This window comes from Notechis scutatus, chromosome Z, assembly GCF_049901735.1.
Source record: "Notechis scutatus isolate UNSWTSFEM ecotype Mainland chromosome Z, rNotScu1.2, whole genome shotgun sequence".
Lineage (NCBI taxonomy): Eukaryota > Metazoa > Chordata > Lepidosauria > Squamata > Elapidae > Notechis > Notechis scutatus.
Window position 1 is genome coordinate 125,655,263 of NC_142025.1, and position 15,479 is coordinate 125,670,741.

Below are 15,479 nucleotides of genomic sequence, written 5' to 3' on the forward strand. Positions count from 1 at the left end.
AACAACACAAGAGCACACAATAGATACAAACTCAAAGTAAACCGCACCAAACTTGATTGCAGGAAATACGACTTCAGCAATAGAGTGGTCAATGTCTGGAATACTCTACCCGACTCTGTAGTTTCTTCCCCAAACCCCAAAAACTTTAACCTTAGACTGTCTACTATTGACCTCACCCCTTTCCTAAGAGGTCTGTAGGGGCGTGCATAAGCGCACCAACGTGCCTACCGTCCCTGTCCTATTGTTTCTCTTATTCTTTTATTTTTCTTATATGTACCCATTTCATGTATTCACAACTATGTATACATTTATACTTATTATCTTGTAAACAATTGGCAAATCAAATAAATAAATAAATAAATAAATAAATAAATAAATAAATAAATAAGTGCCTGTCCAATCTCTTCTTAAAACCCTCCAGTGATAGAGCAATCACAACTGAAAACAAGCCATTCCACTGGTTAATTGTTCTCATTGTTAGATAATTTCTCCTTAATTTTAGGTTGCTTCTCTTCTTGATTAGTTTCCATCCATTGTCTATGGAGATTATCAATCATCCAGATCATGGCTGTTCCAAAGGAGCTTTTTCAAAAACAGCTGGACTTTCTTGAAGACATTTCACTTCTCATCCAATGGATTCCATCCATTGTTTCTTGTCTTGCTTTCTGATGCTTTGGAAAATAGGTTGACCCATCTAGTACTTCTAAACTTGGGATATAACCTGTCTTAAGTAACAAATTGCTAGTGTTTTTTCCCCCACCGACTAAATCACCTCCAGATTTTTTTTCATTGTTAGGAAAATAAAAGAGTAATTTTACCTCATTCTGTCCTTTTGTTCTACGTTAACATTGCTAGATGCATGGGCAGAGCATGCTTACTACCTAATTTATTATCACAGAGTTAAAATCTCAATAAATCAAGGAAGATAAAGGAAAAATAAAAGCCAGCTGTTCTTGTTAAATAGCAATGTTTTTAGAACCAGCTTATTCTGCATTTCTGCACTGCTTGTTGTTTATTACACTTTCCCTTTTATAGTCCTGCCTCCCCCCCTCCCCCAGAGGCAAAATTATGAAATATTTTGGCACTTTAGGATTTAGGGAAAGTTATTCCCTTTCTTTCTGTTTGCCTCCAACAACAAATTCTACAGAGGAGAAAAGACAACTCTCAGAGAAAGCTGTGCCTGCTTTTTTTCTGCAAAGCAACTGAGAAAAATCAAAAGGGAGACTGATACACTCCTGGACTTTCAGGTGAGATACTAAAATGGTTAGAGATTTTCCTGGGACATGATGAACGGAAGGGGAAGTAAAATCAAGAATCACAGGGGCAGAAAATGTTTTTGAAGGCATCTAGGGTGGACTCCTAGTCAACCTTGATAATCAATCATTAAACCAAAACTGGAGGGGGCATTTGGATTATTGCATTCAATCCATTCCACAGGATCCACAATAAGATCTTTTTATCTTCCACTTCACTTTTTCTACAGGAGCTGCTCCTTCCCTATTTTGATGTCTAAACTCACTTTCCAGATTTGGCTCAAATCTGTTCCTTATAATTTCGATCTACTGTTTGGAATTATTGATCTCTTGGATCTAGGAAATCTGGGAATTTCTCTTCTCTTTTCTCTGGAACCCTGAAAGCATGTTCAAACTCAGCCTTTCCATTCTTTTGTCTTCCTGTTCATTTGATTCTTCTTCAAAGATTCTCCTGAAAGCTAGGAATTTTTAAGTTAAGCAAACAGTGGCTGATGGGAGTCACCTTAGGAGTAAATAGGTAAAGATTTTATTTGTTTCATTCCAAAGGGTGCTTGATATCTACTTTTATTTATTCATCTTTTTTTTTCTTTTGCTGGTTTGACTACTGTTTTATTGTTCTTGCTTTTTGATACAATCTTGAAGATTGATAAAGAATGTTGAAGGAAAATCCATCTGGTTCAGTTCCAATCTGGGAGAAAGGCACTGGAAATAAAATGGAGGCTGGAGACTGATTGGAAAGAATGATTCCCTTTATTGATGAAGCAAAACATGTGATTCAGGGACAGCTGACAAAATGGAGTTGGGTGGGTTTTTATACCTTCTTTGGGCTTTGTATTTGAGCTTCCTGTTCCTGTGTAAGAACATGTCCTTTAATATTCTATTGGCTGTTGTCTGATTCCTATGGGATCATGGCTGGCTCTACAGGCAAAATGGGAAATGCAAATCCTAGGTGCTTCTCTGAGCTAATCCTCTCAATCCTTTTGGCTTTCTAATTGCTTATTTAGAGTTTCCTGACTGACCCAGTCTTTCTGAATGGATTATTGAATCTGCATTTGTAAAAGCTGGCCTCCTCAGTTTCTGCTCGGGGGCACGGAGACTGCTGCTGGTTTCTGCCTCCCTTAAGATTTTTTTCCCATTTTTCCTTTAAGAGAAATATTCTAGCCTGCCTTTTTTTAATATTTCCCAAAATATTTCATCCTTCTGGGGTAGGAGGACTTCCCACAAGAATATTTTATAAAAGGAATATTGTAAGACAAACTATTTTGTGCAGTTTAACCTTAAAGGGTTCACAGAAAGGGATGAAATATTAATCAAATATCCTTACTCATGTCCTTTTTTCAGTCTTTGGCCTTCTTTATCTGCCCACACTTCCAAATCACAGGTTTACTTTGATATAACATTGTCAGCAGTACTTCAGTAAATAGTTAAGGGGTTTATTGTCTTTGTTATTTTTGATACTAAATTGACAGTTTCATCCCTGTCCGTTAGAGAGAGAACTTAACTAAACTGACTTTTAATTTCCTTCAAAGAAGCTCTTCTATTACAACATTCCAATCATGGTTTTTTTTTAATGTCCATCTAACATACATCACAGCAGCATAACCAATATTTGGAGAACATGATAGTGGTTTGCACTTTGCCACTTAGGGATAGCCAACCTTCAAAGTTTATCTAAAACACCTTTCCTCAATCTAGGTCTCTTCAGAAGTTCTGGAAATCCAAAACCATATAGGTTTGTGCTGATGGATAGTTTGAGATGCAAATGTCAGTCTGATATAACTTCTAAGAACTGTATTATTTTCTCTTATAGGGATATTTGATATTATATCTCAGGTGCCAGTCTACTCGGCATTAGTCTAAAAGTCCATTTCTCCTATGTCACCTTTGGAACTGACTAAGGAAGTAAGGAGGGTCCTTCTGAGAAATTTGCCTTGCTTCCATTCCTTCTCCAAGTTCAGCTGCCTCTTATCTAACCATTGCCTAATCTGTGGCTCTTTCTTCTCTCTCCCAAAGCCATTCCCACATACCAATACAATATCTAAAACACCTTTCAAGGATGTGTGAAGAGCCCTTCCATTCATCAGCAAGAGAAGTCAACTCTTAAACTAATGTAGCTTTTATCTGAATATGAGAATCTGGAAAACTTTCAGTTGCTTGTTTCCACGGCCTTCCTTAGAAATTCCCTGGGCAGATTCTGAAGCAAGTTTCCTCCCTAAGCCTAACATCCCTTAGGACCTCTTGCAAAGATTTAAATGCATATGTCTCTAAATATTATGTCATGCCCCTGTCAGAGTCTGAATCTGAAGAGGAAGACAAACAGCTGACAGAGATTGGGAGTGTGGCTCTGTTGGCTGTGGAGGAGGCTGGGGAAGGGCAAAGTCTGGCTGGGCAGAGCAGGGGAGAGATAGAACAAGGGAGAGGGAGTTCAGAGGAAGACCCAGGCCCACCCCTTCTTCATCCTATGGCACACAGGGAGGAATGGAGAAGAGAACAACATGGGTTGTGTGGCTCATGGAGGAGGAAAGGGCCATGATTCCCTTCATTAGCCACACCTGGGAATGAAAGTTTAAAAGAACTGAATGTTGACTGCAGCAGCTGCTAGGAGCAAACATGACTTTATCCTGTGTTGTCTTTGCTTATCTGTGTTCCTGGCATCTTCCCAACCGTGTGAGTTTTGCCATGCGTTCATGTCTGGAATTCTTGCTCCTGCCCTGCCAAACTAATTATATCAGTTTGGCTTGATTGGATTTATAGTTACAGTTTGTGTTGACCATGTTTTGGACTTAATTCTCTGCAGTCAAAGGCTGTTCCTGGGAGAGTTTTTCTCCAGCCCAGAAGGTAACCTGGACATTGGGGGCAAAGTTGGAGCTAATAATGGGATTCTTGTTGATTATCTGACTGTGTTGCCTTTGTGCCATGACCCGGGTCATCACATATTAGCTTTAAACTATACCCCAATGTGTTTGAAATATATTTCAAGTGTCAACTACTACTTGTCAGTCTGAGGTGCCTTCTCGATATTTTCCATATTGGCAAAAATAGAAAGGTCCAATTTTAATGACTATTATCAGATCAAGATATTCATGCATCTTCTCCCTTCTTTCTGTGGCAGAGCTGATCATGCTGTTCAAGGGATTTGGCCTTGGGTTCTTCGTAGTCCTGGCTGCGGTCTTGATCCTGGGCATCTTCGCTACCAATTATCCAACCTTCCTCAGGCAGCACTACGATAACCCCAAAAGCAATGTGCGCAAAAGTTACTGTAATGCCATGATGCAAAGCCGAGAGATGACTAACCCCAACTGCAAGCCATTGAACTCTTTCATCCATGATACAAAGAACAGAATCACTGCTGTGTGTGGAAGCGAAGGGACACCTTTTGGAAACAGATTGCAGCGTAGCCTGCGGCCGTTCCGGGTCACCACCTGCAAAATGAGAGGATCCTCTATTCTCCCTCCATGTGAATACAGGGAAAACACTTCGCCCAGATATATTGTCATTGGTTGTGACAACGGGTTGCCTGTGCACTATGAGGAAGGCCAGATTTAACAGTGTTTGAAGATGTTCTGAGTGGATCAGGTAGAGTCATCCTCAGGGTGGGTTCTCTTCCATGGAAAAGATCTCGTTTTCTTCCGACCCCGTGGCTCATTTCCCGCAGGCTTCTTTTGGTGATTGGTGCACCATTGCAACCCATTGTAACCTACCTAAACATTTGCCCTACTTTCATTTTGCCTCTTTACCCTCCAGCCAAGCACAAATAGCCTGAATAGCCTAAATGTTACATAAGCCGGCAAGAATTCTTCTACCGCATGATTTTAAATAAATGAATAAAAAAGAGTTGCATTGTATCTCTGTTGTTTGTATAGCCTCATTTCTTTTTAAATATTTTTGCTTTTGTCAAAGAGATGATTATTGTTGACTCTGCATTAACGAGAGCAAAATTTCTGCTCTTATTAAATCATTCTTGATTTATTCTCTCTGAACACATCAGGGTCCTGTTTGTGAAGGCCACCAAATGTTATTCTTTTTCTTTAAAACATGGAACCACACAGCAGCCTGATGTCACTCTTGATTCTTTACTTGGAAGGGATGCAAACCCAACCATCAGAAGGAGAAAGTGTAGTACAATTAACATGCTTTAGCTGTATAGAAGTCCTGGTGAACCAGTGTCAGGCAATCTTAGACCTAGTGGCTATTTTAGAAAGACACTCAGATATCACAATGGCTGACACCACTGCAAACAGAATTGGGGCAGATTTACCTATTGTAACTCCATCTTTCCTTATATTATGCAAGGTGCAAAGAACCAAGGGCAACACAAGCAGCTACTTAGAACAGGGGTCTCCAACCTTGGCTACTTTAAAACTTGTGGACTTCAACTCCCAGAATTCAGAAGCAAAGCTGGCTGAGGAATTCTGGAAGTTGAAGTCCACAAGTCTTAAAGTGGCCAAGGTTGGAGACCCCTGACTTAGAATAGTATCTTTATTATTGTTCACCTACACAAATCTGCATCAGAATTACACACACACACACTGAAAAAGGTTGGAGAGTGTCCTCCTTTTGCTTCATACCAAGGACTCCAGACTGAACTGCCTCTTTGCTCTTTGGGAAGTTACTTTAAGGAGTTACTTCAGAGTAGTTTATTGTTGTTCAAGCTTGGAATCTTGCCAAGAAAAAAGATAAGCTGCACAAGTATTAGATATAACCTTAAAAGGGTTATGGAGGGTTCTGCTTTGTACCACCTTCCACCACATATCACCTCTGTGATGTAGTTGTAGGTGAAGGGGGTAGAAGAAACAGGGTTTTGAACTATTTTCTCGTTTGCTTCTGTTCCAGCTTGGCTTTTTAGGGACTATCTCCAAACATGGGCAGTTTAGGGAGCTCACCTGTTCCCTAAAACACACAAAATTAAATTAACCCTGTTGCTTTAGCACCAAACAATGGATTAGCCATTCCATCTGGACTAATATAATGTGCTGACTATATATTAGCAATCTACAGAGAATACTAAGTAGTCTATAGCACATAACATCATAATAAAATTATAACATCATCCCTTGCTAACCAGTACAGTAGAAATGCTGTTTATATATAGTGCCACAGAGCAAACAAAGAGTCCAGTCACCGTGTGCTTTACTGCTCAATTATTTTAATTGTAACAGGAAACAGGAAACTCTACTTAGAACAAAAATGCATAAAGTATATACCATAGATCCAAATTTGGAACACTACCATCTACTGGCTGAATACTACCATGTTTCTTTTCTTTGAAAAGAAGCCTTATCACATTTTTGAGTGCATGCAATCAAATTAAACCCCACTCACAAAATTAGCCCTAATTCAGACTTTGCCCACCCTGGGGTGCACAGTGTAGGGTGAGGCACACAGGTAAAAAATAAGCTAGGGTGGGGGTAGGGGGCATGGAGCTGCCCTACTTACCAGGCCTCACACACCTTGACACCTTCCTCGGCTTCTTCTGTGGCCACTGCTTCAGGGGCCGCTGCTTCAGGGGCCGCTGCTTCAGGGGCCGCTTCTTCGGTGGCTGCTTCTTCTGCAGTTGCTTGCCACCTCTTGCACGTATTGCCCCAACTTCCATTTTGTCTTCCAAAGCCTTCCAAGAAAGCCCTCTGCAGCAGCTAACAGAACTCTGCAAATGCCTTCCAGAAAGCCCCCTGCAGCTGATAGCAGGTCTGCAAATGCCTTCTGAAAAGACCTCTGTAGCCAATTACAGAGCTCCTGATCGATCCATAGCTCTATTATCGGCTGCAGAGGGCTTTCCAGAAGGCATCTGAAGGCGAAACAGAGGCTGGGGCGATGTGTGTGAGTGGCGCACTCATAAGACCCAGCCTTCTTTTTGAAGAAACACCATTCTATAGTTGGTGCATAAAAATACATTCCAACAATGAATTCCAACAAAGCCCTTGACTTGGAACCATTTGTTTGGTGACCATTCAAAGTTACAATGGTTCTGAAAAAGTGACTTATGTTTGTTTTCACATTTACAACCATTGCAGCATCCCCATGATCATGTGATCAAAATTGGAGTGTTTGGCAGCTGGTTCATATTTGTGATGGCTACCATGTCCTGGGGTCAAGTGATCATCTTTGTCCTCTATGCAAATTTACTATTATTTTCATCCAAAGATGGAGCTTACATTTTTCTCAATGTTAGCTGTACACAAGTCCCATCCCCAGCAGTCCTCCTAAAATTGGCACATAACAACTGTTAAGTAACAAGTTTTCGTGTTTTATTTTTTCCTCACCCACTAAATCACTTCCAGATGTTTTTTCTTTCCATTGTTAAAAGAGAAAACGTTAAATTAGCATGTTTTCTTTAACTTGAACTTTGTCAGTTGCAGAACAGACCATGATTATTACCTAATTTATTATTACAGAGTTAACATTCCAATACATCAAGGGAAATTACAGAAATAATGTAATTATTTCCCAGATGTTCTTGATAACAAGCAATAACTTTTTTAGAAACAACTTTTCTCTTTAATGGTCTTGCCTTCCCACAAGAGGCCCAATTGCAAAATATTTTGGCATTTTAGGATTTTGGGGAAACTTGTTTTCTTCCTTTCTCTTTGTCTCCACCCACCTCTACAAAGGAGAAAAAACAGCTCACAGAGAAAGCCGTGCTTGCTTTTTCCCTGCAAAGCAACTGAGAAAAATCAAAAAGGGGAGCAACCCAGCCTCAGAGTTTTGGGTAAGTTCCTAAAATGTCTAAAAGTTTTTCTCTGAGACATGGTGGATAAAACGGGAAAATAAATCAAGAATCAGAAGGGACAGAAAACATTTTGAAGGCATCTAGGCCGACCTCCTGGTCAACCTTGATGAACAATCAGAAAAGTTGGAAGGAACATTTCGTTTGTTGCTTCCAATGCATTCCATGGGATCCCCAACTGCATCTTTCTGGCTTCCACTTCAGTTTCTGTAGAGCAGAAGTTGCTTCTTCCCTATTTTGACATCTAAATGCATTTCCCAGGTTTGGTTCAAATCTATTGTAATTTCTGCCCACAGTCTGGAATAATTGGGCTAGGAGATCTGAGAATTTCTTTCTACCCTTTGTTTGCTCTGCAACCATGGGGATGCATTCAAATTCTGCCTTTCCATTCTTTTTTTCTTCCTGTTCATTTGATTCTTCTTCAAATACCCTCCTGAAAGCTTGCGGTTTTTAAGTGTAGGGAGAAAAATACATCTGGTTCAGTTCCAAGCAGGGAATAAAATGGAGGCTGCTTAAGAAAGGAAGTTTGTACAAGTAGTCCTTGCCATTTGAAATATATTTCAAATGCAGTCAGAGGTGGCATTCAGCAGGTTCTGACCAGTTCTGGAGAACTGGTAACGGAAATTTTGAGTAGTTCGGAGAACCAGCAAATACCACCTCTGACTGGAGATTTCACAATATCCTTCCCCTACCACACCCACCAAGCCACGGCCACAGAACTGGTAGTAAAAAAATTTAAATCCCACCACTGAATCCCACCAGAGTGGGGTATAGTTCAGAGATATATATTTAGGCAAATAGACATTTAAATCCCTGCAAGTACTCCGGGGGAATGTTAAGCAGGGAGGGCATTTGCTTCAAAATCTTATGCAGGGAATTTCTAAGAAAGGCTACTTCTAAGGAAACAAGCCACTGACATGTAAATGTCTATGGAGATTTTTAGTCATCCAAGAAAGGAAGTTTACTGAAGAATAGAATCACAGCACGTAGTGAACAATGCCTAATGTGAGCTATTTTATAGGTTAATAAATAGAATTTTATTTCTTCTTTTTCAAAGGGTGTTTGATATCTACTTTTATTGATTTTTTCCTTTATTGCTTTGATTAATGTTTTTAATTGATCCTGCTGTTAGACATATTATTGAAGATTGATGAATATTTTATAAAGAAATGTTCTGTAAGACTAGAGATTTTGTGCAGCTTAATCTTAAAGGGTACAGAAATGAATGATTAATAGAATAAACTTACTAGTGTCATTTTTCTTTTTCTTTCAATCTTTGGCCAACTTTCTCTTCCCTCCCTTCCAGCTCAGAGTTACTTGGATAAAAAATTGTCAGCAGTGCACCAGCAAATACTTCACTTATCTCAACAACAAGATCAAAGCCAGTAAAAATAAAATTTTTGCTAACGTAGTACTGCAATAGTAGAGTAGTAAGGAAAATATCAATGCCGCTCCCACTATGGTGCAGGAGGCTGACTAGGCCACGCCCACCTTGGCCATGCCCACCCAGCAACCAGGCAGAGAACTTGTTGCTAAATTTTTTGAAACCCAGCCCTGTTTTTGCCCCATTTTATGAACTTTCTTGTCACCTTTGTTAAGTGAATCGCTGCAGTTGTTAAGTTAGTGACACAGTTGTTAAATGAATCTAGCCTCCCCATTGACTTTGCTTGTCAGAAGATTGCAAAAGGGGATCATATGACCCCTGAACTCTGCAATCTTCACAAATTTGAGTCAGTTGCCAAGCATCTGTTGTGGTTAGCTGGCAGCAGGTGTGGACGGTGGAGAAGACCGAGGACAGATGAGGGGCCAGGACCATCAGGGAGTGGACTGCTGCCTTCAGAGATTGTGGGGGCTGGCAGCAGCGATGAGGAGGTTCCCGAGGAGCCTATGCCAAGTGCGCATGTGCACAGGATTGCTCGTAGGAGAGAGTAGATACAACAGCCTGGGCGACTGGGGAGTAAGGCTGCAAGATAATGGCCCCTCCCTCAAGAGGATAAAAGCCAGGTTTGAAGAAGCGTTCTTTGCAGAAGGCAAAGACGCTCTGAAGCTCAGCCTTGTTGACATCATAGTTAGTATTTGCAAACTCTTGTAAATTAGTTCTTATCTATGGGTTTTTGGCAGCCTTGAAGAACAGCTTGACAAAGCTCTTTCTTGTCAGAGCTAATTACAGCATCTGAATTTTAATCACTTGACTGAAGTGATGCTGCAATGGACATAAGTGTGAAAAATGGTCATAAGACACTTTTTTTGGTGCTGTTGTAACTTTGAATTGTCACTAAATGGGCTGTTGTAAATCAAGGACTACCTCTAATCAGTTGTAATTTTTGGCATTGTTTTGTTTTTGCCACTGTCCATTCTAGGACAAAATATTCTCCAGTGAATTGATTTTTCATTTCCTTCCTAGAAGCTATTCTGTTGTAACAATCTTTTATTGAATGTCTATCTAAGACGAAGAATATCGGAGCAGCTCAGCCAATGCCTGAGGAACATGGCAGTGGTTTGCATCCAGCCACTTAGCCACCATTGCACCATCTAAGCCTCTTAGCCACCATTGCACCATCTAAGCCTTTTCATAAATTCTGGAAATCCAAAACTATCTGGATTTATGCTGATGGATAGTTTAAGGTACAAACCTCACCCCAATATCTATAGAGATTCTCAGTCATCCAGCATTTCATCAGAGATGCTATTCAGCAGGTTCTGACCAGTTTTGGAGAACCGATAGCAGAAATTTTGAGTAGTTGGGAGAACCAGCAAAAACCATCTCTGATTGGCCCCGTCCCCATCTATTATCTGTCTCCCAAGTCCCAGCTGATCAGCTGGATCTTCTCTGGTTGCCCTGCACAGGAGAACAGAGCTGGAAAGCAGGTTAGTGAGGTGGGGAGGGGATTTTACAGTATTCTTCCCCTGGAGTGGAGAGGGAATGGAGATTTTGCAGTACTTTCCCCTGCTATGCCCACCTAACAATGCCCACCAAGCCATGCCCACAGAACCAGTAGTAAAAAAATTTGAATCTCAACATTGCAGCTCATGGTTTTCCCAAAGGTGCTTTTTCATGAGGCAACTGGACTTTCTGATGTGAAATTAATCTCTCTTATTCTTTCATTGAGAAGTTGGAGCGGCACTTTCTTGCAGGATGTTTTCTGCTCTGTGTCCCTTCACTGTTGAGCCCAGACACAACCTGTTGGGGATGAGTCTGTGCTGTCTGCATCTCAAAAGATGTTAGCTGTACACAAGTCCCGTCCCCAGCAGTCCTCCTAAAATTGGCACATAACAACTGTTAAGTAACAAGTTTTCGTGTTTTATTTTTTCCTCACCCACTAAATCACTTCATGAGTCTGTGCTGTCTGCATCTGAAGTGCAAAATGGTTCCTGTAGTCTGTAATTTTTCTGAAAATCCGTTCATGCTCCTGCACCATTTGAAGGGTGTGCATCCCAAAGTGCATACTGTAGTTATTATGGTCCGCCAGCAAGCTCGGACGATGAGGAGGTTGGGGAGAACTTGTGCCAATTCTGGAGCCTGGGGAAGGCTCTGATGGATGCTCAACATCAAACACCAAGATAGAGCCAGAGCCGTCCGGCATTTCTCAGCCGCCAGAGAGGCAGCTGCCTTTGGAGTCAGAGATGAGTGAGGAGGAAGAACAGCTGGGGCCTATTCCAGGTGCACGCATGTGCAGAGCAGATAGGAGAAGGTGAACAACAGAGGACAAGGAGTCAACTCGGGAAGCAAAACAAACATGGATGCTGAATGGCCCCTCCCTGGCTGGAGAATAAATAGAAGGGGAGTGGTGGTCGTAGGAGACAACAGTTTACATTTCTAGAGATTTTAGAATAGCATAGCATAGCACTGGGTAGCATAGCGTAGCGTAGAATAGAAAAACAGAGTTGGAAGGGACCTTGGAGGTCTTCTAGTCCAACCCTCTGCCTAGGCAGGAAAACCTACACCACTTCAGACAAATAATTGTCCAATATCTTTTTAAAAACTTCCAGTGTTGGACCATTCACAAGTTCTGGAGGCAAGTTGTTCCACTGACTAACTGTTCTAACTGTCAGGAAATTTCTCCTTAGTTCTTAGGTTGCTTCTCTCCTTGATTAGTTTCCATCCAGGTTGCTTCTTGTCCCGCCCTCAGGTGCTTTGGAGAAGAGCTTTACTCCCTCTTCTTTGTGGTAGCCCCTGAGATATTGGAACACTGCTATCATGTCTCCTCTGGTCCTTCTTTTCATTAAACCAGACATACCCACTTCCTGCAAATTTTGCTCATTGTGTTTCAAGCAACAAAGACTGCCTTGCCACAACTTAATTTGCAGCCTTTTGGCTGGGAGCTCCCTGGCCTTGCAATTATCATAATAAACTGATAAGGTCTATTGCTGCAGTTAACTCCTTGTTGGACTCTTGCCTGGACTCTCAGTTGGTGAATGCAATTAATTCACAAGAGGTAAATAAAGAGGGGGATTTCTTTGTGAGGAGTCTGTTTCTTGCTTCTGCGAATGCTGGGTCAGAACAAAGCTAACTGTCTATGGAGATTCTCAGTCATCCAGGTCATAGTTGTCCCAAAGGTGCTTTTACAAGAGGCAACTAGACCACCCCAATATCAATTATGTGATCTGTCTTCTTTTCTCTTTTAGGTGTAGTTGACACCATGCCTCGGATGTTGGCCTATTCGGTGTTGGTGCTCTTTGTGGCATTGCTGCTGGGATCCTTGCCAACTCTTGCCCAGAGAGAAACCCGTCATGGCAAATTCCACCGGCAGCATGTCGCTGCCAGTAGCGGATTGGATGCCCGGCTCTATTGCAACCTGATGATGCAACGAAGAGGAATGACAAACGTCAAGTGCAAACCTTCCAACACCTTCATCCATGGGGAAGCCACAGCAGTGGATGCCATCTGCAACTATGGGGGGATTCACTCAAGTGATAATTACTACAACAGCATTAGTGCCTTTGAGCTCACCGTTTGCCGTTTGACAGGGGGAGGAACCGCGCCTCCAAACTGTAACTACCGAGGCAGGGTTAGCACTCAGCGGGTCCAGGTTGCCTGTGTACATGGCCTGCCAGTGCATTTCAAACAAGCTCTTTAGAAATGCCATTGGCCATGGTGGCTAGTTAGGGATTATATATCTTCTGCTGCTTTAGAAGCCAAGAGGATTCCAAGTCCTATTTTTAGTGCAATGGTATATTTCAGTTACAATTTGCTCTTTTTTCTCTCATTTCTTTCTACCTGCCTTCCCTTCTCCTTTCAGTCTTCCTCTCCAACTGTTTTAGACAAGCTGGGGATGGGAACTGGGGACATGGCTGACAGGAACTCTGGGAGATGTAATCCCAATGCAATTGTGGGGGGTCTGAGCTATGGAAAGCCTGCATTTGAACCTGGTGACCAAAAGATGGCTGCAAAGTGATATAGAAAATCTTCTGGGGAATATTAGGTGTTGTAGTTTACATGTCTTAAAATGGCCAGGTCTGAAAAATAGTCAGGTCTGAATTTTTACTATGATCTAATACAGTGGTTGCCAACCAGTGGGCCGGGGACCAATGGTGGTCTATGAGAAAATTTTGATGGTCCACAGAGAAATGTCACCCCCAAAACACCCCCCAAGCTGCACGGGAACACAAGGCTGCGCCACCCACATGGCCTGTGGGAACACAAGGCTTGCATCACTTGAATTGCAAACAATATGAGGTAGTGAGGGAGGAGGGAAAGGGCAGATGGGGGGAACTTGCCCTTCTCGCTCCACGCACCTGGCCACTGGGCTGCTTCTTTCTTCTTCTGCTTTTGACTGCATGCAAGGAAAGCAACAAAAATATCTCTTTCTCTCCCCCAAACTCTGCCAGAAATGGTCCTTGGGACCCTGCAAGGCATCCTGCTCCAAGAGGCTGCGCCAACACAAGTCTCACAAAGACTCATTTCTGGCAGAGTTTGGGGGAGAGAAAGAAAGACTTCTGCTGCTTCTGCTGCTTTCCTTGCATGAAGCCAAAAGTCTCTCTCTCTCTTTCTCTCCCCCCGAAAATGGAGCTGGAGACGGTATCCTGTGATCCCAAATAAAGAATGATCAATTGGTAGGAAAACGGGGTGGGGAATTTTCCTGCAGACTTTTTTGGTGAGATTTAAAATTATGAGTTTGGTGGTCTCTGAGATCCAAAAGGTTGGCGACCGCTGATCTAATAGATGTTCAACCCAAATATGGCAACAATATATATCAATCTCTCTCTTTTTTTTTTGTTCTGTACTGCCTTCTAGTGGCTCTGAATCAAAATGACTGTTGTATCCATCAAAATATTAATATACAGTAGCATCTCTAATCTCATACTTTTAATTTTTCTGCCTTGTGAAGAAAATTGAGGCTAGTAATTCTGGAAAGAAAACTGAATATTGGAGTATTTAGCAGCCACCCAAAACTAGCATTCTTCAGATATATAACTTAAATATCATGACTTCTCACATGATATGTGAGATGTCATGATATTTAAAGTGCTACATGTCCAAAATATGTTTATAGGATCAGAATTTTTGCTAGGAAATGTTTTGCATAGCCATCTTTCATTTTAAAATAAAGCTTTCCTTCCTAGGGAAATATCTTTTGAAGCATAATGCTGGTCTGTGATTGTAATAAAAATTGATTGGTTGAATTGAAGTATAATTTTAGGTATCTGGAAAAACAGGTGCTCTGAACTTCTGTTATAAATATAAAATGTAAAAAGCATAAATTAAATTAGAATTAAATTAATTTTATTTTAATTCAATTAAAATATATTAGGTAAATAAAATTAATTGTATTAATTTTAAATTTTCAAATTAAATTAAAATTTAAGGCAGTTTTCTTAAAAAAAAATTTTTTCTTAAAGAAATAGATACTTTAAAAAAAAGAGAGAATTGAATTTATGAGCCATTTCTTCCTCAGATTGATTCCTGATTAACCTAAAGTTTCTATAAGATTATCAGTCTGGATGTTTTCATCTCTATCGCCAAATGTTTAATGGAAAATCAAGAATGAAACTGTATGTTATTATTTCTGGGATTGATGGAAAGTGGAAAATATCAATTTATAGCTTATGCCTGAATGTCTTTCCTCTAGCAGCTTCATGCAATAAAGTCTTTGTTTACAAACAGAATGGCATTCTATTATGACTATTACTATTACTGTTGTTATTTAGAAGTAAATATCTTTTTTTATCTGCTTTTTCATTCAAAGTTTTAGAAGTCCCTGTTGTTTTGGGCAATAAATATACAACCATTAATAACATTGTTAGTTTAATGAGTTTTTATATTCTCTTTGGATGACTTAGGACAATTTATTTACTACAATTCCCATAGTGATACCCTTTCCTTTAGGGAAAAACACCTTAGATCCAGACTTCAGAAATGAGCTGAAAATTTGCAAAGAGACCAATAGGGAAACCATGAGATTATTTAAAAATAGGGCTACAGATTTGGCTTGCAAAAATATAACCCATCACTAGAGGGCACCACTATTTTTGAAATCCTGTAAAACAGCATGGAAATTAGA

At 40.7% G+C, this 15,479-nt stretch overlaps 1 protein-coding gene and 1 pseudogene across 2 annotated transcripts; both read left to right on the plus strand.

Moving 5' to 3' along the window:
- Nucleotides 1-1,116: 1,116 nt before the first annotated feature.
- Nucleotides 1,117-5,092, plus strand: LOC113425812 (ribonuclease pseudogene; annotated as a pseudogene). Its single transcript, XR_015746111.1, has 2 exons — nucleotides 1,117-1,247; nucleotides 4,368-5,092. The product of XR_015746111.1 is annotated as a ribonuclease pseudogene (transcript).
- A 2,605-nt stretch (nucleotides 5,093-7,697) lies between these two features.
- On the plus strand, nucleotides 7,698-15,084 carry LOC113425811 (ribonuclease-like). Its single transcript, XM_026688086.2, has 2 exons — nucleotides 7,698-7,959; nucleotides 12,604-15,084. Exons 1-2 carry the CDS (start codon nucleotides 7,752-7,754, stop codon nucleotides 13,053-13,055), a joined length of 660 nt encoding a protein of 219 aa, XP_026543871.1. The 5' UTR covers nucleotides 7,698-7,751; the 3' UTR covers nucleotides 13,056-15,084.
- Nucleotides 15,085-15,479: the final 395 nt, after the last annotated feature.

What these genes read in the sequence shown, in the direction of transcription:
- LOC113425811 (XM_026688086.2), top strand. Translation starts at nt 7,752, where the DNA reads ATGGTCTTGCCTTCCCACAAGAGGCCCAATTGCAAAATATTTTGGCAT. An exon ending in ACCCAGCCTCAGAGTTTTGG is followed by an intron (nt 7,960 to 12,603) that starts GTAAGTTCCTAA and finishes TTTCTCTTTTAG; the next exon opens with GTGTAGTTGACACCATGCCT.